The 26,866-nt window shown below is 47.1% G+C and overlaps 1 protein-coding gene across 1 annotated transcript in view; it reads right to left on the reverse strand.

Moving 5' to 3' along the window:
- Positions 1–26,866, reverse strand: part of LOC137345666 (antigen peptide transporter 2-like) — a 59,121-nt gene that overhangs the window by 11,622 nt on the left and 20,633 nt on the right. The window contains exons 5-8 of the mRNA XM_068008927.1: positions 23,669–23,866; positions 21,272–21,400; positions 17,447–17,635; positions 13,568–13,741 (exon numbers count right to left, since the gene is read on the reverse strand). Coding sequence (XP_067865028.1) covers positions 13,568–13,741; positions 17,447–17,635; positions 21,272–21,400; positions 23,669–23,866 — 690 coding nt within the window. The remainder of the gene's footprint in view (positions 1–13,567; positions 13,742–17,446; positions 17,636–21,271; positions 21,401–23,668; positions 23,867–26,866) is intronic.

Genomic DNA, 26,866 nt, shown 5'->3' on the forward strand with positions numbered 1-26,866 from the left:
ACTCCGTCACTGTACCAGGGTATATCACATACTCCGTCACTGTACCCGGGTATATCACATACTCCGTCACTGTACCCAGGTATATCACACACTCCGTCACTGTACCCGGGTATATCACACACTCCGTCACTGTACCCGGGTATATCACACACTCCGTCACTGTACCCGGGTATATCACACTCCGTCACTGTACCAGGGTATATCACATACTCCGTCACTGTACCCGGGTATATCACATACTCCGTCACTGTACCCAGGTACATCACACACTCCGCCACTGACACCGGGTATACCATAATCCGTCACTGTACCCGGGTATATCACACACTCCGTCACTGTACCCGGGTATATCACACTCCGTCACTGTCCCCAGGTATATCACACTCCGCCACTGACCCCGGGTATATCACACTCCGTCACTGTACCAGGGTATATCACATACTCCGTCACTGTACCCGGGTATATCACATACTCCGTCACTGTACCCAGGTATATCACACACTCCGTCACTGTACCCGGGTATATCACACACTCCGTCACTGTACCCGGGTATATCACACTCCGTCACTGTCCCCAGGTATATCACACACTCCGTCACTGTACCCGGGTATATCACACTCCGCCACTGACCCCGGGTATACCATACTCCGTCACTGTACCCGGGTATATCACATACTCCGTCACTGTACCCGGGTATATCACATACTCCGTCACTGTCCCCGGGTATATCACACACTCCGTCACTGTACCCGGGTATATCACACTCCATCACTGTCCCCAGGTATATCACACACTCCGCCACTGTACCAGGGTATATCACATACTCCGTCACTGTCCCCGGGTATATCACACACTCCGTCACTGTACCCGGGTATATCACACTCCATCACTGTCCCCAGGTATACCACACACTCCGCCACTGTACCAGGGTATATCACATACTCCGTCACTGTCCCCGGGTATATCACATACTCCGTCACTGTACCTGGGTATATCACATACTCCGTCACTGTCCCCGGGTATATCACACACTCCGTCACTGTACCCGGGTATATCACACTCCATCACTGTCCCCAGGTATATCACACACTCCGCCACTGTACCAGGGTATATCACATACTCCGTCACTGTCCCCGGGTATATCACATACTCCGTCACTGTACCCGGGTATATCACATACTCCGTCACTGTCCCCGGGTATATCACACACTCCGTCACTGTACCCGGGTATATCACACTCCATCACTGTCCCCAGGTATATCACACACTCCGCCACTGTACCAGGGTATATCACATACTCCGTCACTGTCCCCGGGTATATCACACACTCCGTCACTGTACCCGGGTATATCACACTCCATCACTGTCCCCAGGTATATTAGACTGTGTTGCTGTCACTGGGTATATTACACTGTGTCACTGTCCCCAGGTATATTAGACTGTGTTGCTGTCACTGGGTATATTACACTGTGTCACTGTCCCCAGGTATATTAGACTGTGTTGCTGTCACTGGGTATATTACACTGTGTCACTGTCCCCAGGTATATTAGACTGTGTTGCTGTCACTGGGTATATAACACTGTGTCACTGTCCCCAGGTATATTAAACTGTGTTGCTGTCACTGGGTATATTACACTGTGTCATTGTCCCTGGGTATATTACACTGCGTCACTGTCCCCAGGTATATTAGACTGTGTTGCTGTCACTGGCTATATTACACTGTGTCACTGTCCCCAGGTATATTAGACTGTGTTGCTGTCACTGGGTATATTACACTGTGTCACTGTCCCCAGGTATATTAGACTGTGTTGCTGTCACTGGGTATATTACACTGTGTCATTGTCCCTGGGTATATTACACTGCGTCACTGTCCCCAGGTATATTAGACTGTGTTGCTGTCACTGGGTATATTACACTGTGTCACTGTCCCCAGGTATATTAGACTGTGTCATTGTCCCTGGGTATATTACACTGCGTCACTGTCCACAGGTATATTAGACTGTGTTGCTGTCACTGGGTATATTACACTGTGTCACTGTCCCCAGGTATATTAGACTGTGTTGCTGTCACTGGGTATATTACACTGTGTCATTGTCCCTGGGTATATTACACTGCGTCACTGTCCCCAGGTATATTAGACTGTGTTGCTGTCACTGGGTATATTGCACTGTGTCATTGTCCCTGGGTATATTACACTGCGTCAGTGTCCCCAGGTATATTACACTGCGTCACTGTCCCCAGGTATATTAGACTGTGTCATTGTCCCTGGGTATATTACACTGCGTCACTGTCCCCAGGTATATTAGACTGTGTCATTGTCCCTGGGTATATTACACTGCGTCACTGTCCCCAGGTATATTAGACTGTGTCATTGTCCCTGGGTATATTACACTGCGTCACTGTCCCCAGGTATATTAGACTGTGTTGCTGTCACTGGGTATATTACACTGTGTCATTGTCCCTGGGTATATTACACTGCGTCACTGTCCCCAGGTATATTACACTGCGTCACTGTCCCCAGGTATATTAGACTGTGTCATTGTCCCTGGGTATATTACACTGCGTCACTGTCCCCAGGTATATTAGACTGTGTTGCTGTCACTGGGTATATTACACTATCCCCGGGTATATTACACTGCATTACTGTCCCTGGGTATATTACACTGCGTCACTGTCCCCAGGTATATTAGACTGTGTTGCTGTCACTGGGTATATTACACTGTCCCCGGGCATATGACACTGCACCACTGTCCCCAGGTATATTACACTGTTCCCAGAGATATTACACTGCATCACTGTATCCAGCTATATTAGACTGTGTTGCTGTCACTGGGTATATTACACTGTCCCCGGGCATATGACACTGCACCACTGTCCCCAGGTATATTACACTGTTCCCATAGATATTACACTGCATCACTGTACCCAGCTATATTAGACTGTGTTGCTGTCACTGGGTATATTACACTGTCCCCGGACATATGACACTGCACCACTGTCCCCAGGTATATTACCCTGTTCCCAGAGATATTACACTGCATCACTGTACCCAGCTATATTACACTGACCGGGAAAATTACACTGTTTCCGGGTAAATTACACTGTGTTATTGTCCCTGGGTATATTACACTATCCCCGGGTATATTACACTGCATTACTGTCCCTGGGTATATTACACTGTCCCCAGGTATATTACACTGTGTTACTATCCCCGGGTATATAACACTGTCCCTGGGTATATTACACTGTGTTACTGTCCCCGGGTATATAATACTGTCGCCGGGTATATTACACTGTGTTATTGTCCTTGGGTATATTGCACTGTCCCCGGGTATATTACACTGCATTACTGTCCCCGGGTATATTACACTGTCACCAGTTATATTACACTGTCCCCGGTATATTACACTGCATTACTGTCCCCGGGTATATTACACAGTCACCAGGTATATTACACTGTCACCAGGTATATTACACTGTCCCCGGGTAGATTACACTGCATTACTGTCCCCAGGTATATTACACTGTCCCCGGGTATATCATACTCCGCCACTGTCCCCGGGTATATCACACTCCGCCACTTTCCCTGGGTATATCACACTCCGCCACTGTCCCCGGGTATACCATACTCCGTCACTGTACCTGGGTACATCACATACTCCATCACTGTCCCCGGGTATATCACACTCCACTACTTTCCCCGGGTATATCACACTCCGCCACTGTCCCCGGGTATATCACACTCCGCCACTTTCCCCGGGTATATCACACTCCGCCACTGACCCCGGGTATACCATACTCCGTCACTGTACCCGGGTATATCACATACTCCGTCACTGTACCCGGGTATATCACACACTCCGTCACTGTACCCGGGTATCACACACTCCGTCACTGTCCCCGGGTATATCACATAATCCGTCACTGTCCCCGGGTATATCACACACTCCGTCACTGTACCCGGGTATATCACACTCCGTCACTGTACCAGGGTATATCACACTCCGTCACTGTACCCGGGTATATCACACACTCCGTCACTGTACCCGGGTATATCACACTCCGTCACTGTCCCCAGGTATATCACACTCCGCCACTGACCCCGGGTATACCATACTCCGTCACTGTACCCGGGTATATCACATACTCCGTCACTGTACCCGGGTATATCACACACTCCGTCACTGTCCCCGGGTATATCACACACTCCGTCACTGTACCCGGGTATATCACACTCCGTCACTGTCCCCAGGGATATCACACTCCGCCACTGACCCCGGGTATATCACACTCCGTCACTGTACCAGGGTATATCACATACTCCGTCACTGTACCCGGGTATATCACATACTCCGTCACTGTACCCGGGTATATCACATACTCCGTCACTGTCCCCAGGTATATCACACTCCGCCACTGACCCCGGGTATACCATACTCCGTCACTGTACCCGGGTATATCACACACTCCGTCACTGTACCCGGGTATATCACACTCCGTCACTGTCCCCAGGTATATCACACACTCCGTCACTGTACCCGGGTATATCACACTCCGCCACTGACCCCGGGTATATCACACTCCGTCACTGTACCAGGGTATATCACATACTCCGTCACTGTACCCGGGTATATCACATACTCCGTCACTGTACCCAGGTATATCACACACTCCGTCACTGTACCAGGGTATATCACACTCCGTCACTGTACCCGGGTATATCACACACTCCGTCACTGTACCCGGGTATATCACACTCCGTCACTGTCCCCAGGTATATCACACACTCCGTCACTGTACCCGGGTATATCACACTCCGCCACTGACCCCGGGTATACCATACTCCGTCACTGTACCCGGGTATATCACATACTCCGTCACTGTCCCCGGGTATATCACACTCCATCACTGTCCCCAGGTATATCACACACTCCGCCACTGTACCCGGGTATATCACACTCCGCCACTGTACCAGGGTATATCACACTCCGTCACTGTCCCCGGGTATATCACACACTCCGTCACTGTACCCGGGTATATCACACTCCGTCACTGTCCCCAGGTATATCACACTCCGCCACTGACCCCGGGTATACCATACTCCGTCACTGTACCCGGGTATATCACATACTCCGTCACTGTACCCGGGTATATCACATACTCCGTCACTGTCCCCAGGTATATCACACTCCGCCACTGACCCCGGGTATACCATACTCCGTCACTGTAACCGGTTATATCACATACTCCGTCACTGTACCCAGGTATATCACACACTCCGTCACTGTACCAGGGTATATCACACTCCGTCACTGTACCCGGGTACATCACACTCCGTCACTGTACCCAGGTATATCACACACTCCGTCACTGTACCCGGGTATATCACATACTCCGTCACTGTCCCCAGGTATATCACACACTCCGTCACTGTACCAGGGTATATCACACTCCGTCACTGTACCCGGGTATATCACACTCCGTCACTGTACCCGGGTATATCACACACTCCGTCACTGTACCCGGGTATATCACATACTCCGTCACTGTCCCCAGGTATATCACACACTCCGTCACTGTACCCGGGTATATCACACACTCCGTCACTGTCCCCGGGTATATCACACACTCCGTCACTGTATCCGGGTATATCACACTCCGTCACTGTCCCCAGGTATATCACACTCCGCCACTGACCCCGGGTATATCACACTCCGTCACTGTACCCGGGTATATCACATACTCCGTCACTGTACCCGGGTATATCACATATTCCGTCACTGTCCCCAGGTATATCACACTCCGCCACTGACCCCGGGTATACCATACTCCGTCACTGTACCCGGGTATATCACACACTCCGTCACTGTCCCCAGGTATATCACACTCCGCCACTGACCCCGGGTATATCACACTCCGTCACTGTACCAGGGTATATCACATACTCCGTCACTGTACCCGGGTATATCACATACTCCGTCACTGTACCCAGGTACATCACACACTCCGCCACTGACACCGGGTATACCATAATCCGTCACTGTACCCGGGTATATCACACACTCCGTCACTGTACCCGGGTATATCACACTCCGTCACTGTCCCCAGGTATATCACACTCCGCCACTGACCCCGGGTATATCACACTCCGTCACTGTACCAGGGTATATCACATACTCCGTCACTGTACCCGGGTATATCACATACTCCGTCACTGTACCCAGGTATATCACACACTCCGTCACTGTACCCGGGTATATCACACACTCCGTCACTGTACCCGGGTATATCACACTCCGTCACTGTCCCCAGGTATATCACACACTCCGTCACTGTACCCGGGTATATCACACTCCGCCACTGACCCCGGGTATACCATACTCCGTCACTGTACCCGGGTATATCACATACTCCGTCACTGTACCCGGGTATATCACATACTCCGTCACTGTCCCCGGGTATATCACACACTCCGTCACTGTACCCGGGTATATCACACTCCATCACTGTCCCCAGGTATATCACACACTCCGCCACTGTACCAGGGTATATCACATACTCCGTCACTGTCCCCGGGTATATCACACACTCCGTCACTGTACCCGGGTATATCACACTCCATCACTGTCCCCAGGTATACCACACTCTCCGCCACTGTACCAGGGTATATCACATACTCCGTCACTGTCCCCGGGTATATCACATACTCCGTCACTGTACCTGGGTATATCACATACTCCGTCACTGTCCCCGGGTATATCACACACTCCGTCACTGTACCCGGGTATATCACACTCCATCACTGTCCCCAGGTATATCACACACTCCGCCACTGTACCAGGGTATATCACATACTCCGTCACTGTCCCCGGGTATATCACATACTCCGTCACTGTACCCGGGTATATCACATACTCCGTCACTGTCCCCGGGTATATCACACACTCCGTCACTGTACCCGGGTATATCACACTCCATCACTGTCCCCAGGTATATCACACACTCCGCCACTGTACCAGGGTATATCACATACTCCGTCACTGTCCCCGGGTATATCACACACTCCGTCACTGTACCCGGGTATATCACACTCCATCACTGTCCCCAGGTATATTAGACTGTGTTGCTGTCACTGGGTATATTACACTGTGTCACTGTCCCCAGGTATATTAGACTGTGTTGCTGTCACTGGGTATATTACACTGTGTCACTGTCCCCAGGTATATTAGACTGTGTTGCTGTCACTGGGTATATTACACTGTGTCACTGTCCCCAGGTATATTAGACTGTGTTGCTGTCACTGGGTATATAACACTGTGTCACTGTCCCCAGGTATATTAAACTGTGTTGCTGTCACTGGGTATATTACACTGTGTCATTGTCCCTGGGTATATTACACTGCGTCACTGTCCCCAGGTATATTAGACTGTGTTGCTGTCACTGGCTATATTACACTGTGTCACTGTCCCCAGGTATATTAGACTGTGTTGCTGTCACTGGGTATATTACACTGTGTCACTGTCCCCAGGTATATTAGACTGTGTTGCTGTCACTGGGTATATTACACTGTGTCATTGTCCCTGGGTATATTACACTGCGTCACTGTCCCCAGGTATATTAGACTGTGTTGCTGTCACTGGGTATATTACACTGTGTCACTGTCCCCAGGTATATTAGACTGTGTCATTGTCCCTGGGTATATTACACTGCGTCACTGTCCACAGGTATATTAGACTGTGTTGCTGTCACTGGGTATATTACACTGTGTCACTGTCCCCAGGTATATTAGACTGTGTTGCTGTCACTGGGTATATTACACTGTGTCATTGTCCCTGGGTATATTACACTGCGTCACTGTCCCCAGGTATATTAGACTGTGTTGCTGTCACTGGGTATATTGCACTGTGTCATTGTCCCTGGGTATATTACACTGCGTCACTGTCCCCAGGTATATTAGACTGTGTCATTGTCCCTGGGTATATTACACTGCGTCACTGTCCCCAGGTATATTAGACTGTGTCATTGTCCCTGGGTATATTACACTGCGTCACTGTCCCCAGGTATATTAGACTGTGTCATTGTCCCTGGGTATATTACACTGCGTCACTGTCCCCAGGTATATTAGACTGTGTTGCTGTCACTGGGTATATTACACTGTGTCATTGTCCCTGGGTATATTACACTGCGTCACTGTCCCCAGGTATATTACACTGCGTCACTGTCCCCAGGTATATTAGACTGTGTCATTGTCCCTGGGTATATTACACTGCGTCACTGTCCCCAGGTATATTAGACTGTGTTGCTGTCACTGGGTATATTACACTATCCCCAGGTATATTACACTGCATTACTGTCCCTGGGTATATTACACTGCGTCACTGTCCCCAGGTATATTAGACTGTGTTGCTGTCACTGGGTATATTACACTGTCCCCGGGCATATGACACTGCACCACTGTCCCCAGGTATATTACACTGTTCCCAGAGATATTACACTGCATCACTGTATCCAGCTATATTAGACTGTGTTGCTGTCACTGGGTATATTACACTGTCCCCGGGCATATGACACTGCACCACTGTCCCCAGGTATATTACACTGTTCCCATAGATATTACACTGCATCACTGTACCCAGCTATATTAGACTGTGTTGCTGTCACTGGGTATATTACACTGTCCCCGGACATATGACACTGCACCACTGTCCCCAGGTATATTACCCTGTTCCCAGAGATATTACACTGCATCACTGTACCCAGCTATATTACACTGACCGGGAAAATTACACTGTTTCCGGGTAAATTACACTGTGTTATTGTCCCTGGGTATATTACACTATCCCCGGGTATATTACACTGCATTACTGTCCCTGGGTATATTACACTGTCCCCAGGTATATTACACTGTGTTACTATCCCCGGGTATATAACACTGTCCCTGGGTATATTACACTGTGTTACTGTCCCCGGGGATATAATACTGTCGCCGGGTATATTACACTGTGTTATTGTCCTTGGGTATATTGCACTGTCCCCGGGTATATTACACTGCATTACTGTCCCCGGGTATATTACACTGTCACCAGTTATATTACACTGTCCCCGGTATATTACACTGCATTACTGTCCCCGGGTATATTACACAGTCACCAGGTATATTACACTGTCACCAGGTATATTACACTGTCCCCGGGTAGATTACACTGCATTACTGTCCCCAGGTATATTACACTGTCCCCGGGTATATCATACTCCGCCACTGTCCCCGGGTATATCACACTCCGCCACTTTCCCTGGGTATATCACACTCCGCCACTGTCCCCGGGTATACCATACTCCGTCACTGTACCTGGGTACATCACATACTCCATCACTGTCCCCGGGTATATCACACTCCACTACTTTCCCCGGGTATATCACACTCCGCCACTGTCCCCGGGTATATCACACTCCGCCACTTTCCCCGGGTATATCACACTCCGCCACTGACCCCGGGTATACCATACTCCGTCACTGTACCCGGGTATATCACATACTCCGTCACTGTACCCGGGTATATCACACACTCCGTCACTGTACCCGGGTATCACACACTCCGTCACTGTCCCCGGGTATATCACATACTCCGTCACTGTCCCCGGGTATATCACACACTCCGTCACTGTACCCGGGTATATCACACTCCGTCACTGTACCAGGGTATATCACACTCCGTCACTGTACCCGGGTATATCACACACTCCGTCACTGTACCCGGGTATATCACACTCCGTCACTGTCCCCAGGTATATCACAGTCCGCCACTGACCCCGGGTATACCATACTCCGTCACTGTACCCGGGTATATCACATACTCCGTCACTGTACCCGGGTATATCACACACTCCGTCACTGTCCCCGGGTATATCACACACTCCGTCACTGTACCCGGGTATATCACACTCCGTCACTGTCCCCAGGGATATCACACTCCGCCACTGACCCCGGGTATATCACACTCCGTCACTGTACCAGGGTATATCACATACTCCGTCACTGTACCCGGGTATATCACATACTCCGTCACTGTACCCGGGTATATCACATACTCCGTCACTGTCCCCAGGTATATCACACTCCGCCACTGACCCCGGGTATACCATACTCCGTCACTGTACCCGGGTATATCACACACTCCGTCACTGTACCCGGGTATATCACACTCCGTCACTGTCCCCAGGTATATCACACACTCCGTCACTGTACCCGGGTATATCACACTCCGTCACTGACCCCGGGTATATCACACTCCGTCACTGTACCAGGGTATATCACATACTCCGTCACTGTACCCGGGTATATCACATACTCCGTCACTGTACCCAGGTATATCACACACTCCGTCACTGTACCAGGGTATATCACACTCCGTCACTGTACCCGGGTATATCACACACTCCGTCACTGTACCCGGGTATATCACACTCCGTCACTGTCCCCAGGTATATCACACACTCCGTCACTGTACCCGGGTATATCACACTCCGCCACTGACCCCGGGTATACCATACTCCGTCACTGTACCCGGGTATATCACATACTCCGTCACTGTCCCCGGGTATATCACACTCCATCACTGTCCCCAGGTATATCACACACTCCGCCACTGTACCCGGGTATATCACACTCCGTCACTGTCCCCAGGTATATCACACTCCGTCACTGACCCCGGGTATACCATACTCCGTCACTGTACCCGGGTATATCACATACTCCGTCACTGTACCCGGGTATATCACATACTCCGTCACTGTCCCCAGGTATATCACACTCCGCCACTGACCCCGGGTATACCATACTCCGTCACTGTACCCGGGTATATCACATACTCCGTCACTGTACCCAGGTATATCACACACTCCGTCACTGTACCAGGGTATATCACACTCCATCACTGTACCCGGGTATATCACACTCCGTCACTGTACCCAGGTATATCACACACTCCGTCACTGTACCCGGGTATATCACATACTCCGTCACTGTCCCCAGGTATATCACACACTCCGTCACTGTACCAGGGTATATCACACTCCGTCACTGTACCCGGGTATATCACACTCCGTCACTGTACCCGGGTATATCACACTCCGTCACTGTACCCGGGTATATCACATACTCCGTCACTGTCCCCAGGTATATCACACACTCCGTCACTGTACCCGGGTATATCACATACTCCGTCACTGTCCCCAGGTATATCACACACTCCGTCACTGTACCAGGGTATATCACACTCCGTCACTGTACCCGGGTATATCACATACTCCGTCACTGTCCCCAGGTATATCACACACTCCGTCACTGTACCAGGGTATATCACACTCTGTCACTGTACCCGGGTATATCACACTCCGTCACTGTACCCGGGTATATCACACTCCGTCACTGTACCCGGGTATATCACACACTCCGTCACTGTACCCAGGTATATCACACACTCCATCACTGTCCCCAGGTATATCACACACTCCGTCACTGTCCCCGGGTCTATCACATACTCCGTCACTGTCCCCAGGTATATCACACACTCCGTCACTGTACCAGGGTATATCACACTCCGTCACTGTACCCGGGTATATCACACTCCGTCACTGTACCCGGGTATATCACGCTCCGTCACTGTACCCGGGTATATCACACACTCCGTCACTGTACCCGGGTATATCACATACTCCGTCACTGTCCCCAGGTATATCACACACTCCGTCACTGTACCCGGGTATATCACATACTCCGTCACTGTCCCCAGGTATATCACATACTCCGTCACTGTACCCGGGTATATCACACTCCGTCACTGTACCCGGGTATATCACATACTCCGTCACTGTACCCGGGTATATCACACTCCGTCACTGTACCCGGGTATATCACATACTCCGTCACTGTACCCGGGTATATCACATACTCCGTCACTGTCCCCAGGTATATCACACACTCCGTCACTGTACCCAGGTATATCACATACTCCGTCACTGTACCCGGGTATATCACATAGTCCGTCACTGTCCCCAGGTATATCACACTCCGTCACTGTACCCGGGTATATCACACACTCCGTCACTGTCCCCAGGTATATCACACACTCCTTCACTGTACCAGGGTATATCACACTCCGTCACTGTCCCCGGGTATATCACACTCCGTCACTGTCCCCGGGTATATCACACTCCGTCACTGTACCCGGGTATATCACACTTCGCCACTGTCCCCGGGTATATCACACTCCGTCACTGTCCCTAGGTATATCACACTCCGTCACTGTCCCTAGGTATATCACACTCCGTCACTGTCCCTAGGTATATCACACACTCCGTCACTGTACCAGGGTATATCACACTCCGTCACTGTCCCCGGGTATATCTCACACTCCGTCACTGTACCAGGGTATATCACACTCCGTCACTGTCCCCGGGTATATCACACACTCCGTCACTGTACCCGGGTATATCACACACTCCGTCACTGTACCCGGGTATATCAGACTCCGTCACTGTCCCCGGGTATATCACACAATCCGTCACTGTCCCCGGGTATATCACACACTCCGTCACTGTACCAGGGTATATCACACTCCTTCACTGTACCAGGATATATCACACTCCATCACTGTCCCTGGGTACATCACACTCCGTCACTTTCCCAGGTATATTACACTGCGTCACTTTCCCAGGTATATTACACTGCGGCACTTTCCCAGGTATATTACACTGCATCACTTTCCCTGGCATATCACACTGCGTCACTTTCCCAGGTATATTACACTGCATCACTTTCCCAGGTATATTACACTGCATCACTTTCCCAGGTATATCACACTGCGTCACTTTCCCAGGTATATTACACTGCATCACTTTCCCGGGTATATTACACTGCGTCACTTTCCCAGGTATATTACACTGCGTCACTTTCCCAGGTATATTACACTGCGGCACTTTCCCAGGTATATTACACTGCATCACTTTCCCTGGCATATCACACTGCGTCACTTTCCCAGGTATATTACACTGCATCACTTTCCCAGGTATATTACACTGCATCACTTTCCCAGGTATATCACACTGCGTCACTTTCCCAGGTATATTACACTGCATCACTTTCCCGGGTATATTACACTGCGTCACTTTCCCAGGTATATTACACTGCGTCACTTTCCCAGGTATATTACACTGCGGCACTTTCCCAGGTATATTACACTGCATCACTTTCCCTGGCATATCACACTGCGTCACTTTCCCAGGTATATTACACTGCATCACTTTCCCAGGTATATTACACTGCATCACTTTCCCAGGTATATCACACTGCGTCACTTTCCCAGGTATATTACACTGCATCACTTTCCCGGGTATATTACACTGCGTCACTTTCCCAGGTATATTACACTGCATCACTTTCCCGGGTATATCACACTGCGTCACTTTCCCAGGTATATTACACTGCATCACTTTCCCGGGTATATTACACTGCGTCACTTTCCCAGGTATATTACACTGCGTCACTTTCCCAGGTATATTATACTCACCTTGTTATGATAATATTTGTGTTCATATTCCTCGATCGGTTTCCCATCCAGGAGTATCTGCCCTGATTGAGGTTGATAAAACCGCTCCAGCAGAGACACACAGGTTGTCTTACCCCCTCCAGAGGGACCCACCAGGGCCGTGATCTCCCCACACTTCAGCTCAAAGGACACATTCTGGAAACAAGCAGAATAGTCATGAGAAGAAAATCAACAATGGAATAGTTTTGGAGACAGCAAATGTGATGGTGAAATCAGGAAAAGAAAGCAAAATTGCTTGTCACTGCTCAGGCCTGTCTCCATTCCTGATACCAAGCTAGAGAGTCAGGAATAATGGAGGAGACTACAGGAGGATCTAAACAGGCTAACAGCACAGATTGACAGGTAGTCAACAACAGTTTAACACAGAAACATGAAAGGGTAGACTTCAGAAATAAGAGCACAGAATGGATATAGGTCTGATATGGTGAACATCTCAGTGAGGTGAAAAGGGTGGATAGTTAAAACAAATCATTCGGGCCTCTCCATAACGTCACCTTCAATTCATAAGAACACAAGAAATAGGAGTAGAAGTAGACCATACGGCCCATCGAGCCTGCTCCACCATTCAATCCATGGCTGATCTTGGGCTTCAATTCCACTTTCCTGCCCACTCTCCATATCCCTTGATTCCCCGAGACACGAGAAATCTGTCTATCCCAGCCTGAAATGTATTCAACAATGGAGCATGCACAACCCTCTGCAGCAGAGAATTCCAAAGATTTGCAACCCTTTGAGTGAAGTAATTTCTCCTCATCTGTCCTAAATGATTGGTCCCTTATCCTGAGACTGTGCCCCCGTGTTTTAGATTCTCTGACCAGCGGAAACAATCTCTCAGTGTCGACTCTATCAAGCCCTTTCAAGATCTTGTGTGTCTCAAATAGATCACCTCTCATTCTTCTAAACTCCAGAGAATACAGGCCCAATTTACTCAGCCTCTCATCACAGGACAGCCCCCTCATCCCAGAGACCAATTCAGTAAATCTTCGCTGCACTGCCTCCAGTGCAAGTATATCCTTTCTTAAATGTGGAGACCAAAACTACACACAGTGTTCCAGATGTGGTCTCACCAAAGCCCCAAGCAATTGTAGCAAGACTTCTTTACTCCTGATCTCCAATCCACTTGCAATAAATGTCAACATGTCATTCGCCTTCCTAATTGCTTGCTGTGCCTGCATATTAACTTTCTGTGTTCCTTGGACCATCCAGGTCTCTCGGAACATTTTTTTTCTCTTTTTAATCAATCTTTATTTCACCTGTTTTTTATCCAAAAATATATTTTATTTATAAAAATCTGTAAAAAAAAACACATTACAACCCAGTTCCAATTTAACATTCCAGAAAGTGTAAAAGAAATCAGTTTCCTTCAATACATTTTTTTTTTTATTTCCAAAATATACTTTATTCATAAAAATCTGTAAAAATTACATTGCCAAACAGTTTCCAAACAGCACCAAAAAATACAAACATTGCAAGGGAGATCAGTTTCCTTCAATACTGTCATGAGTTTCTTCCCAACCCTTCCGTTTCACAATTGTCATGTCAATACATTAATATGGGCAACTTTCACGCCTTTTAAAAAAAATTCTGGTTTTCTATTCGACCAAAGTGAATAACCTCACACTTCCCCACATTACACTCCCTCTGGGACCTTGTTGCCCACTCACTCAGCCTATTTATATCTCTTTGCAGCCTTTCTCTGTCCTCCTCACAGCTTACCTTCCCACCTAGCTTTGTATCGTCTGTAAACTTAGATACATTACTACTGGTCTCTTCATCCACCCTACTCTCTGTTTTCTGTCCATGAACCAACCCTCTATTCATGCTAATTTATTATCCCATCTCCATGAGCCCTTATCTTGTGTGGCACCTTCTTAAATGGCTTTTGGAAGTCCAAGTTTACGACATCTACTGGTTCCTCTATATCTGCCCTACTAGTTATATCCTCATAAAAATCTAATATTTGTCAAACACAATTCACCTCTCGTAAAACCATGTTGACTTTGTCTGATCATACCATGATTTTCAAAGTGCATTGCTAAGATATCCTTAATAATAGATTCCAGCATTTTCCTGATGACTGATTTCAGGCTAACTGGTCTGTAGTTCCCTGTTTTCTCTCCCTCCTTTCTTGAATAGCAGTGTTACATTTATTTATTTAGAGATACAGCACTGAAACAGGCCCTTTGGCCCACCAAATCTGTGCCGACCAACAGCCACCCATTTATACTAATCCTATATTAATCCCATATTCCCTACCACATCCCCATCTTCCCTCAATTTTCCTTCTACCTACCTAACTAGGGGCAATTAACTGGCCAATTTACCTATCAACCTGCAAGTCTTTGGCTGTGGGAGGAAACGGAGCACCCGGAGGAAACCCACGCAGACACAGGGAGAACTTGCAAACTCCACACAGGCAGTAACCGAACCCGGGTCGCTGGAGCTGTGAGGCTGCGGTGCTAACCACCACGCCACTGTGCCAACCCACTTGCTAACTTTCAATCCACTGGGATGATTCTAGAATCTAGGGAATTTTGGAAAATCATAACCAGTGCATCCACTATCTCTGCAGCTGCCTCTTTTAGAACCCTAAGATGTAGGTCATTAGGTCCTGGGGATTTGTCAGCTTTTAGTCCCTTATGTTTCTCCAGTACTTTATCTCTGCTGATATTCAGTACATTAAGTTCCTCACTCTTGTTAGCCTCAAGATTACCCTCTATTTCTGGTGTGTAATTTATGTCTTCTACTGTGAAGACAGACACAAAATGTTTGTTCAATGTCTTTGCATTTCCTCATTCCCCATGATAATTTCTCCTGTCTCTGCCTTGAAGGGACCAATGTTTACTTTAGCTACTCTCTTTTTTATACACTTGTAAAAACTCCTACAATCTGTTTTTATATTCCTGGCTAGTTTACTCTAATATTCTATCTTTCCCCTTTTATCAACTTTTTTGGTGGCCCTTCGCTGGTTTTTAAAACTCTCCCAATCCTCAGACTCATTTTTATTCTTTGTCATACTATACGCTTCTTCTTTTAGTCTATTTGTTTTTGCTTTTTAATGGAAATATTTGTTGAATATTTTGATTTGTTTCTTTAAATGTTTCCCATGGTTTATTTACTGCCACACCTTTTAGTCTATTCACCCAATCAATCTTAGCTGGTCTCCTCTCATACAATGTCATTGGCTTTGTTTAAGATTCTTGTTGGGGACTGGAGTATGCCACTTTCAAACTTAATATGGAATTCACTCTTTCCCAGAGGATCTTTTACCATGAGATTACTAATTAATCCTGCCTCATTACACAATACTAGATCTAAAATAGCTTTACCCCTAGTTGGTTCCACAACGTATTGTTACTGGAAACTGTCACGAAAGCATTCTGTTAACTCATCTTCTAGACCATAATTGCCAATTTGATCAGTCCAGTCTATATGAAGATTAAAGTCCCCACAACTATTACATTATCTTTGTTACAAGCTCCAATAATTTCTTGCTTAATGCTCTGTTCAACAGTATAACTACTGTTAGGGAGCCTATAAGCTACTTGCACCAGCATTTTCTGACCCTTGTTATTCCTAATCTCTACCCAGAATGAATCTACTTCCTCATTCCTGTTCTCAGACCTCATTGGGATTCACTGTAACATTATCTTCAATACCTTAATTCAGATTGCATTGAAATCCCCTGTAATTGCCTCTATATCTGATCTCAGATCTCACTGGGATCCACTGTAACATTACCTTTAATACCGGATCTCACAACTCACTGGGATCCACTAGAGCATTACCTTCAATACGCAATCTCGGGTTGTACAGGATATGAATCTATTATAATGTTACCTTTAAGACCTGGATCTCGGGCCTCGTTGGGTAGGAGAAGGACACATTCTGGAACATCACATGGCCTTTCAGAGTCTCGGCTACCAGTTTCCCATCAGTGTGAACACTGGGCTTCCGATCCAGATATTCAAAGACTTTCGCTGCTGCTCCCACTGAATGAGTCATCTCTGAGTAGATGTGAACCAACGTCTGTCAAATGGAGATAGATCAGCATTATACTGAATGTATCCATGTACTTCTTCACTGGAAGACTGAAGCGCAGGCACCGCACACAGACACACACAAAACACATGGAAACACAGCCACACACACCAGCAACACACAGAACCCCAGCAAAAACACAAACACACACACACACATACCGCAACACATGGAACCACAGTGACATACAACACCACATAGAAACTTAGAACTGGGCCTGCAACAGATCATGAGAGAACCAAGAGGCAAAAAACCTACTTAACTCATCCTCACCAATCTAACTGTTGCCCAACACAGTACTGGTGGCAGTGACCACTGCACAGTTCTTGGAGACAAAATCCTATCTTCACACGGAGGACAATGTCCATCGTAATATGTGCACTACCACAGTACTAAACGGGATAGACTTAGAACAGATCTAGCAGCTCAAAACTAGAAATCCATGAGGCACTGTTGACCATCAACAGCAGTATAATTGTGTTCAATCACAACCTGTAATCTTATGGCCTGGCATATTCTCGCCATTACCACCAAGCCTGAGGATCAACCCTGGTTCAATGAAGAGTGCAGGAGGGCATGCCAGGAGCAGCACCAGCATACCTCAAAATGAGGTGTCATCCTGCTGAAGCTACAACACAGGACTACTTGCGTGCCAAACAGCATAAGCAGATGTGATAGACAGAGCCAAGCGATCCCACAACCAACGGATCAGACCGAAGCTCTGCAGTTCTGCCACATCCACTCGTTGAATGGTGGTGGACAATTAAACAACTACTGGAGGAGGTGGCTGCACAAATATCCCCATCCTCAATGATGGGGGAGACCAGTACATAGTGCAAAAGATAAGGCTGAAATGTTCATAGTCAATTCGATTCACTCCATGTGTTATCAAGAAACAACTGAAGGCACTGGATACTGCAAAGGCTCTGGGTCCCGACAACATTCCTGCAATAGTACTGAAGACTTGTTCTCCAGAACTTGCTGCGCCCCTAGCCAAGGTGTTCCAGTACAGCGACAACACTGGCATCTACCCTGCAATGTGGAAAATTGCCCAGGTATGTCCTGTACACAAAAAACAGGACAAGTCCAACCCAGCCAATTACCGCCCGATCAGTCGACTCTCGATCATGAGCAAAGTGATGGAAGCTGTCATCAACAGTGCTATCAAGCAGCACATACTCAGCAATAACCTGCTCAGTGACGCTCAGTTTGGGTTCCGCCAGGGCCACTCAGCTCCTGACCTCATTACAGCCTTGGTTCAAACATGGACAAAAGAGCTGAACTCAAGAGGTGAGGTGAGAGTGACTGCCCTGGACATCAAGGCAGCATTTAACCAATGTTACGACCAGGTGAGAAAGAGGTCTAGGGGTCCCTTTCAGTCTTCATCTGGTCTTACTGTAACAGGGTTTTATTTTTAAACACACTTTCCAATTATAAGGCAAAGAAACCGGCACAAACAGGTTTCTTCGGTTTAAAGAAGAAAGGTGAAATTTTATTAAAACTTAAACTACAAACTCTAATTTGGTTAACGCCTACAGATACACACCGCACCCCATGCTAGCATGCATACGTGATACCCAAATGCAAATAGACACAGAAAAGAACAGAAGCAAAGATAAAGTTGAAAAGTTTGAGGCAATGTCTGAGGAGGATTTTTTTGCTACTGTGCTTCGAGCTCACTGCAATCCTTTTGTAGGTAGATCTTGCTTTTCGTCGGGGCCCAGTATTCTTCTTAAACCTTGACTATTGTTGGAGACTTTTCTCTATTGGGGTTCATGTATCTTCAGTGAGTTTCAGTTCCAAGACAGAGATGGAAGCATACAGGAGAGGCTGCGGTGAGCCAGCCACTAGGGGTCTTTTCAGTCTTGGAGCAAACACCTTTCTGCCAGTTCAAAACTCTGTGGCAAGTTCAAATAAAAAAAAACTCGGATGGCCCAGCCGGTTAGTCATGTGACTAGCTGGTCTGACCACGTCCGTTTGTGTATTTGGCCATCTTAGTTAACCTGGAATGCGAGCTCCTCCACCCTCAATGTCTGCTAATCAAAAGTCCACTGTGGATTAAATTGGAGCAGGGAGTAAACCCTTTGTCCTTTCCAAGTACTGTCTGTTAATAAGTAAAAATGTCTCTCCCGCCAAGGATCTACTGTGGGTTTTTTAACCAGTTCTTTCTTCACTCCAGTAACAGTTTAAAATTAATACTCATGTGGTGAAATTAATATTCCTCATTCTTGGCAGGTGGGGGCCTGCATGACACTGCGTATGGCATCAGGAGGCCTGGCAAAACTGGAGTCAATGGAAATCAGGGGAAAACTCTCTGCTGGTTGGAATCGTACCTAGCACAAAGGAAGATGGTTGTGGTTTGGAGGTCAATCATCTGAGCTCCAGGACATCACTGCAGGAGTTCCTCAGGGTAGTGTCCTAGGCCCAACCATCTTCAGCTGCTTTATCAATGGCCTTCCTTCAATCATAAGGTCAGAAGTGGGGATGTTCGCTGATGATTGCACAATGTTCAGCACCATTCACGACTCCTCAGATACTGAAGTTGTTCGTGTCCAGATGCAGCAAGACTTGGACAATATCCAGGCTTGGGCTGATGAGTGGCAAGTAACATTCGCGCCACACAAGTACCAGGCAATGACCATCTCCAACAAGAGAGAATCTAACCATCTCCCCTTGACATTCAATGGCATTACCATCGCTGAATCCCCCACTATCAACATTCTGGGGTTATCATTGACCAGAAACTGAACTGGATCAACCATATGAATACTGTGGCTAGAAGAGCAGGTCAGAGGCTGAAAATTCTGCGTCGAGTAACTCACCTCCTGACTCCCCAAAGCTTGTCAAAACACCTACAAGGCACAAGTCAGGAGTGTGATGGAATACTCTCCACTTGCCTGGATGGGTGCAGCTCCAACAACACTCAAGAAGCTCAACACCATTCAGGACAAAGCAGCCCGCTTGATGGGCACCCCATCTACAAACATTCACTCCCTCCACCACCGACGCACAGTAGCAGCAGTGTGTACCATCTACAAGATGCACTGCAGCAATGCACCAAGTCTCCTTCGACAACACCTTCCAAACCTGCGACCTCTACCAACTAGAAGGACAAGGGCAGCAGATGCATGGGAACACCACTCTCCAAGTTCCCTTCCAAGTCACACACCATCCTGACTGGGAACTATATCGCCGTTCCTTCACTGTCGCTGGGTCAAAATCCTGGAACTCCCTTGCTAACAGCTCTGTGGGTGTACCTACACACCAAGGGCTGCAGCTGTTCAAGAAGGCAGCTCACCACCACCTTCTCCAGGGCAATTAGGGATGGGCAGCGATGTCCATATCCTATCAAAAGAATTAAAAAATGTTCAGGGATTGGACAGGAATGTAGAAGGATCAGATGGGAATGAGGCCAGATGCCACCACATAAAATCACCTAAAATTAATTTCCTTCCAACTTATAATTCAGGTTTCCAAACCATGCTGAACATGCCTGAACTTAGAGAAGAGAATGGAAAAGCTACACAGCCTGTGGAACTACCTGAGCCTCCTCTGCAGAAAATGAACATTTCAATTGGGAGACCTGAATAACGCCAGGAGGGAAGAGGAGGGCCTTAAACTTACCCGCACGTAACCTCCAAAGTTCATCTGGTACAGGATGAAAGCGACAAGGTTCCCAATGCTCATCTGACCTGTCTGTATCAGGTACTGTCCACAGTACAACATGATTATCTGCATGAAAAGTTGGATATGCTGTAAAACACAGGAGAGGAACTAATTAGGGAATGGAGAGAGACACAGACAGTTGTGGTTGTTGGAGGTCAATCATCACAGAGACAACAGAGAGACACAGAGACACACACACACACACACACAGACAGAGACACAGAGACACACACACACACAGACAGAGAGAGACACACAGACAGAGACACAGAGACACACACACACACACAGACAGAGAGAGACAGAGACACACACACACAGAGAGAGACACACAGACAGACACAGAGAGAGACACAGAGACACACACACACACAGAGACACAGAGACACACACACACACACACACACAGACACACAGACAGAGACACAGAGACACAGAGACACACACACACACACACAGACAGAGACACAAAGAGAGACACAGAGACACACACACACACACACACACAGAGACACAGACAGAGACACAGAGACACACACACACATACACAGAGAGAGACACAGAGAGAGACACAGATACACACACACACACACACACACACACACACACAGACACAGAGACACACACACACAGACAGAGAGAGAGACACACACAGAGACACACACACACACAGACAGAGAGAGACACAGACAGAGACACAGAGACACACACAGACAGAGAGAGACACAGACAGAGACACAGAGGGAGACACAGAGACACACACACACACACAGACACAGACAGAGACACAGAGACACACACACACAGACAGAGAGAGAGACACAGAGACACACACAGACAGAGAGAGACACAGACAGAGACACAGAGAGAGACACAGAGACACACACAGACAGAGAGAGACACAGAGAGAGACACAGAGACACACAGACAGACAGAGACAGAGACACACACACACACAGACAGAGAGAGACACAGACAGAGACACAGAGAGAGACACAGAGACACACACACACACAGACAGAGAGAGACACAGAGAGAGAGACAGAGACACACACACACACAGACAGAGAGAGACACAGACAGAGACACAGAGACACACACACACACAGACAGAGAGAGACACAGACAGAGACACAGAGACACAGAGAGACACACACACACACAGAGGGCGGAATTTTACGTCCCCCCAAACAAGGGCCTCGCTGGGGACACTTACTCTTTTCCGAGGCCATCCGTCATCTTCATCCTGAAGCTGGGTGTAGCCTCAGCAGTGACCACCACTCCCGGTAGGCTGTGCTGGGACGAAGAGCTGCAGGTCTTCTGACTGCCAGCAGGTTCATTAGGTGGGACTTCCTGCCTCAAGGAGGTGGAAGTCACACCCAAGATCAATTCAGGGCCTGGGGAGTGAAAAATCCCAGCCTGGCTCCCCAGGCACAGCAGAAGTGGGCTTGCCACCAACTTTTCAGCCAGTGGATGGGGCCTCCTGCCCAATGAAAAATTCCGGCCAGAGACAGAGAGAGAGAGAGAGCAAGAGCGAGAGCGAAAGCGAGACAGAAAGAGACAGAGAGAGAGAGAAAGAGACACAGACACAGATAGAGAGACTGAAAGAGACACACAGACTGAGAGACAGGGACACAGAGAGAGACAGATAGACAGACACAGAGACACACACAAAGAGAGAGACACACACACAAGAGAGAGAGACACACACGCAGAGAGACACACACGAAGAGCGAGACCCACACACACACACAAAGAGACAGACACACACACAGACACACACAAAGAGAGAGACACACACACACACAAAGAGAGAGACACACACGCAGAGAGACACATACAAAGGCAGAGACACACACGAAGAGCGAGACACACACACGCACACACACACAAAGAGAGAGAGACACACACACAAAGAGAGAGACACACACGCAGAGAGACACATACAAAGACAGAGACACACACGAAGAGAGAGACCCACACGAAGAGAGAGACCCACACAGCCACACACACAAAGAGAGAGTCACACACACAGAGACACACACAGAGAGAGACACACACAAAGAGAGGGACACACACACACACAAAGAGAGGGACACACACACACACAAAGAGAGGGACACACACACACAAAGAGAGAGAGAGAGAGAGTCCTAATCCTGTACACACAAAGTGAGGAACACAGCACTATGCATTAGGTCTGACTTTGTGCGAGGCTGCCTAAGTTGTGGAGTTGTACACTGCCTGACAATGTGCAGATATGAAGAGGTGGGATTGATACTCAGGGAAGGGACTGACTGTGAGCTCAGAGAAGCCGTCCCAATGCTGGGGATGAGGATTGCTCTGTCTACCTACCCTGTGACACACTAGATACACCGCTCTGACAATATCCCGTTTGTTTTTAAGTTCGTGTGTCTCTTGTAGTTTTTCCTCGTACAGTTCTGACTCCTTGTCTTCAGTCGCGAAGCTCCTGACTGTTCTTATTGCGGAAATGATCTCACCCGTCAGTTGGTTTGACTTGGCGATGGAATCTTGCACCTCCTGTACCAGTTTCTGCCCAAAACAAAACACAAACTTCAGTCACAATAACATTTCTTGGTGAAAGTGAGGTAAAATCGGGCATGTAAATGGCAAATGAATTTCAATCTAGCTAAATGTGAAGTGTTACAATTTGGTAGGAAGAATAAGGAGGCCACATGCTGCTTGGATAATCAGCATCTCAATGGGGTAGAGAACCCCGAGGGATCTGGGGCTACAGATACACAAACCACTATATGTAGCAACGCAGGTAATCAAGCCACAAACAAAGCACTAAAGTTCATTTCTGGAGGGAAGAATTGAAAAGAATGGAAGTTATGTTATACTTGTACTGAATGTTAGAGCACACTTGGGAGGACTGTGAACAATTCTGGTCTCCATATTATAAAGAAGGACATAGAGGCATTGGAGAAAGTGAAAATCATACTGATGACTGATACCAGGACTGTGGTGTTATACCTCAGAAAAGACTGCACAGGCTGGGGAAAGGATAAGGCTGAGGGGTGGTCAAATGGAGGCCTTTAAGATTCCGAAAAGGATTTGATAGAGTATAAGTAGAGGTTTCCATTTGAGTCTGAAATTAGGGGTCATGAATATAAGATAGTCACTAATAAATCCAATAGGGAATATGTGGAACTCGCTACCACAAAGAGCCGCCAAAGTGAATCGTATAGATATATGTAAGGGGAGGAGGATATGTTGGTGGGGTTAGATGATGGAGGGTGAAAGGAGGCTTCTGTGGAGCACAAACACCAGCACAGAATGGTAACAGCACAGAAGGAGGTAATTTGGCCCGAACTGTCTGTGCTGGCACTTTACAAGAGCGACTAACCTCATCCCACTGCCCCGCCCTTTCCCCATGCCCCTACAACTTTTTTTCCCTTTAGATATTTATCCAGTTCTCTTTTGAAAGCCTCGATTGAATCTGCCTCCACCACACTCACAGACAGTGCACTCCAGATCCCAACCACTCGCTGTGTAAAAATGTCACAGTTGCTTCTTTTGTCAATCACCTTAAATTGCCTTAAATCTATGTCATTCTATGCAAGTATTGATAAAGGAATGCAGTTGATGCTTTACATATGGATTTTCAATAAAGGTGCTGCATAGGAATCTTATTGATAGTGCTACGGACAGATGAGAGATGATAGGGATGGCTCCCCCTTTTCCACCTCTCGACTGACCGAAGACAGCGTGTTTTAAAAAAGTGATTTAACCAGAGTGCTCTAATTGTCAAGAATAAACAAGCGACAGGTTTTCTCCTGAGTTTTTAAAAGATAAATAAATGGTTATTGTACAACATCCAAAGTGAGCGCAAGGACGCCCACTCTCACACTCTTACAAATTCAAGGAAAGATAGAGATTATTAAAGGAACACGTATTTAGGTCTTATGATTTTTCCCCAGGGTGAAGACTTGAAATGGTGCAGGCCTGTCATCTTTTCCTTGTTCACTAACGAAAATAACTTGGGAAGTTTAGGGGGACAGATGCACTTTTGCAGATTTCTCATTATATTCCAGTCAAAGTTCTGTGGCAAAAGCCAGGTACAATTTCTCAGGAGGCCAGCTCCAGTCTCAGCCTACATGTGGCTTAAAAACTGGCAGGCTCCTTCTTCTTCAATGGCATAGATGTTATTCTGTGTCCTTGCGTGCCCAGAATATACATTGATGAAAACTCCTTATCAGAAACCTAGTTTCTGTCATGTGACCAGAGTTTCTCTTCCATTGAATTCATAAATAATTTCTGATGGTTAGGCCATTGTCAGACAATGGAGTTCAGGTGTCACTAAATCACATACCATCTTGATAAAGTAGAGCTTTTCACACCCATTCTGTGGAGTTCAAGTTTGGAGTCAAAAAGTCTGCAACAATATTGTTAACCCATTCGGTTGGAGAAATATAGCCATTACCACAGAAAGTGTCATTTGTATTTTAAGACTTTTCAAAAGATATGTCCGAAAAGGTGGTTTGCATTTTAATGGCTTTGCCAAGACTTGTCCAGACATGACAACTAGCTCAGGGTTCTAGCAGTTCCATGTATATCGGCAGGAACAAAAAAGGGTACCTGACCTCAACTCCATTTGATCTTATAGGAAAAATGTCTGTTTTGGGTTTGTTTAAAAGTAACATTCATGCCACACAAGTGCCAGGCAATGACCATCTCCAACAAGAGAGAATTTAACCATCTCCCCTTGACATTGAACGACATTTACGATCACTGAATCCCCCACTAGCAACATCCTGGGGGATTACCAGTGACCAGAAACGCAACTGGAGTAGCCATATAAATACTGTGGTGACAAGAGCAGGTCAGAGGTTAGGAATCCTGTGGTGAGTAACTCACCTCCTGACTCCCCAAAGCCTGTCCACCATCTACAAGGCACAAGTCAGGTACCACATGGACTGCAGCGGTTCAAGAAGCAGCTCACCACCATCTTCTCAAGGCCAATTAGGGATGGGCAATAAATGCTGGCCTGGCCAGCGATGCCCACATCCGGTGAAATGAATAAAAAAAGATTTCATAAGTTCATTTTATAGCTCATAAGTTCGTATTGTGTGCGCATGACAATAGAATGGTGTTAAGGGGAGTGAGGCAGCATGAATAGCAAGTTGGTAAACCAACAGTGTTGGGTTACTGGAGCAATGTAAATAGTAATATCCCTCAAGGGTCACTGACGGGACCACTGCACTTCTCAATCCAGACTCAGCTCAGAGGGTATAATATCAAATAAGTCAAATAGGGAGCATGTGACAACTGCAGGGAATGATCAGTTATCAGGGATACACAAGCACAGAGCCGTAGATATTGGCAGAAAGATATCAGTTGAAATTTTATGGAGTGAAATGTGAAGTGATACATTTTGAGAGAGCAAATAAGAGGAAATAAACACTACATGGTAAAAATTTAAAAGGAACACTTTGAGGTCCAGATACACAAATCTTTAAAAGTGGAGACAAATTGACAATGATATAAATAAAGCACCTGGGTCCAAATGACAAGAGTGTGCAACTGTAC

Source organism: Heterodontus francisci, chromosome 29, assembly GCF_036365525.1.
Source record: "Heterodontus francisci isolate sHetFra1 chromosome 29, sHetFra1.hap1, whole genome shotgun sequence".
NCBI classification, from domain to species: domain Eukaryota; kingdom Metazoa; phylum Chordata; class Chondrichthyes; order Heterodontiformes; family Heterodontidae; genus Heterodontus; species Heterodontus francisci.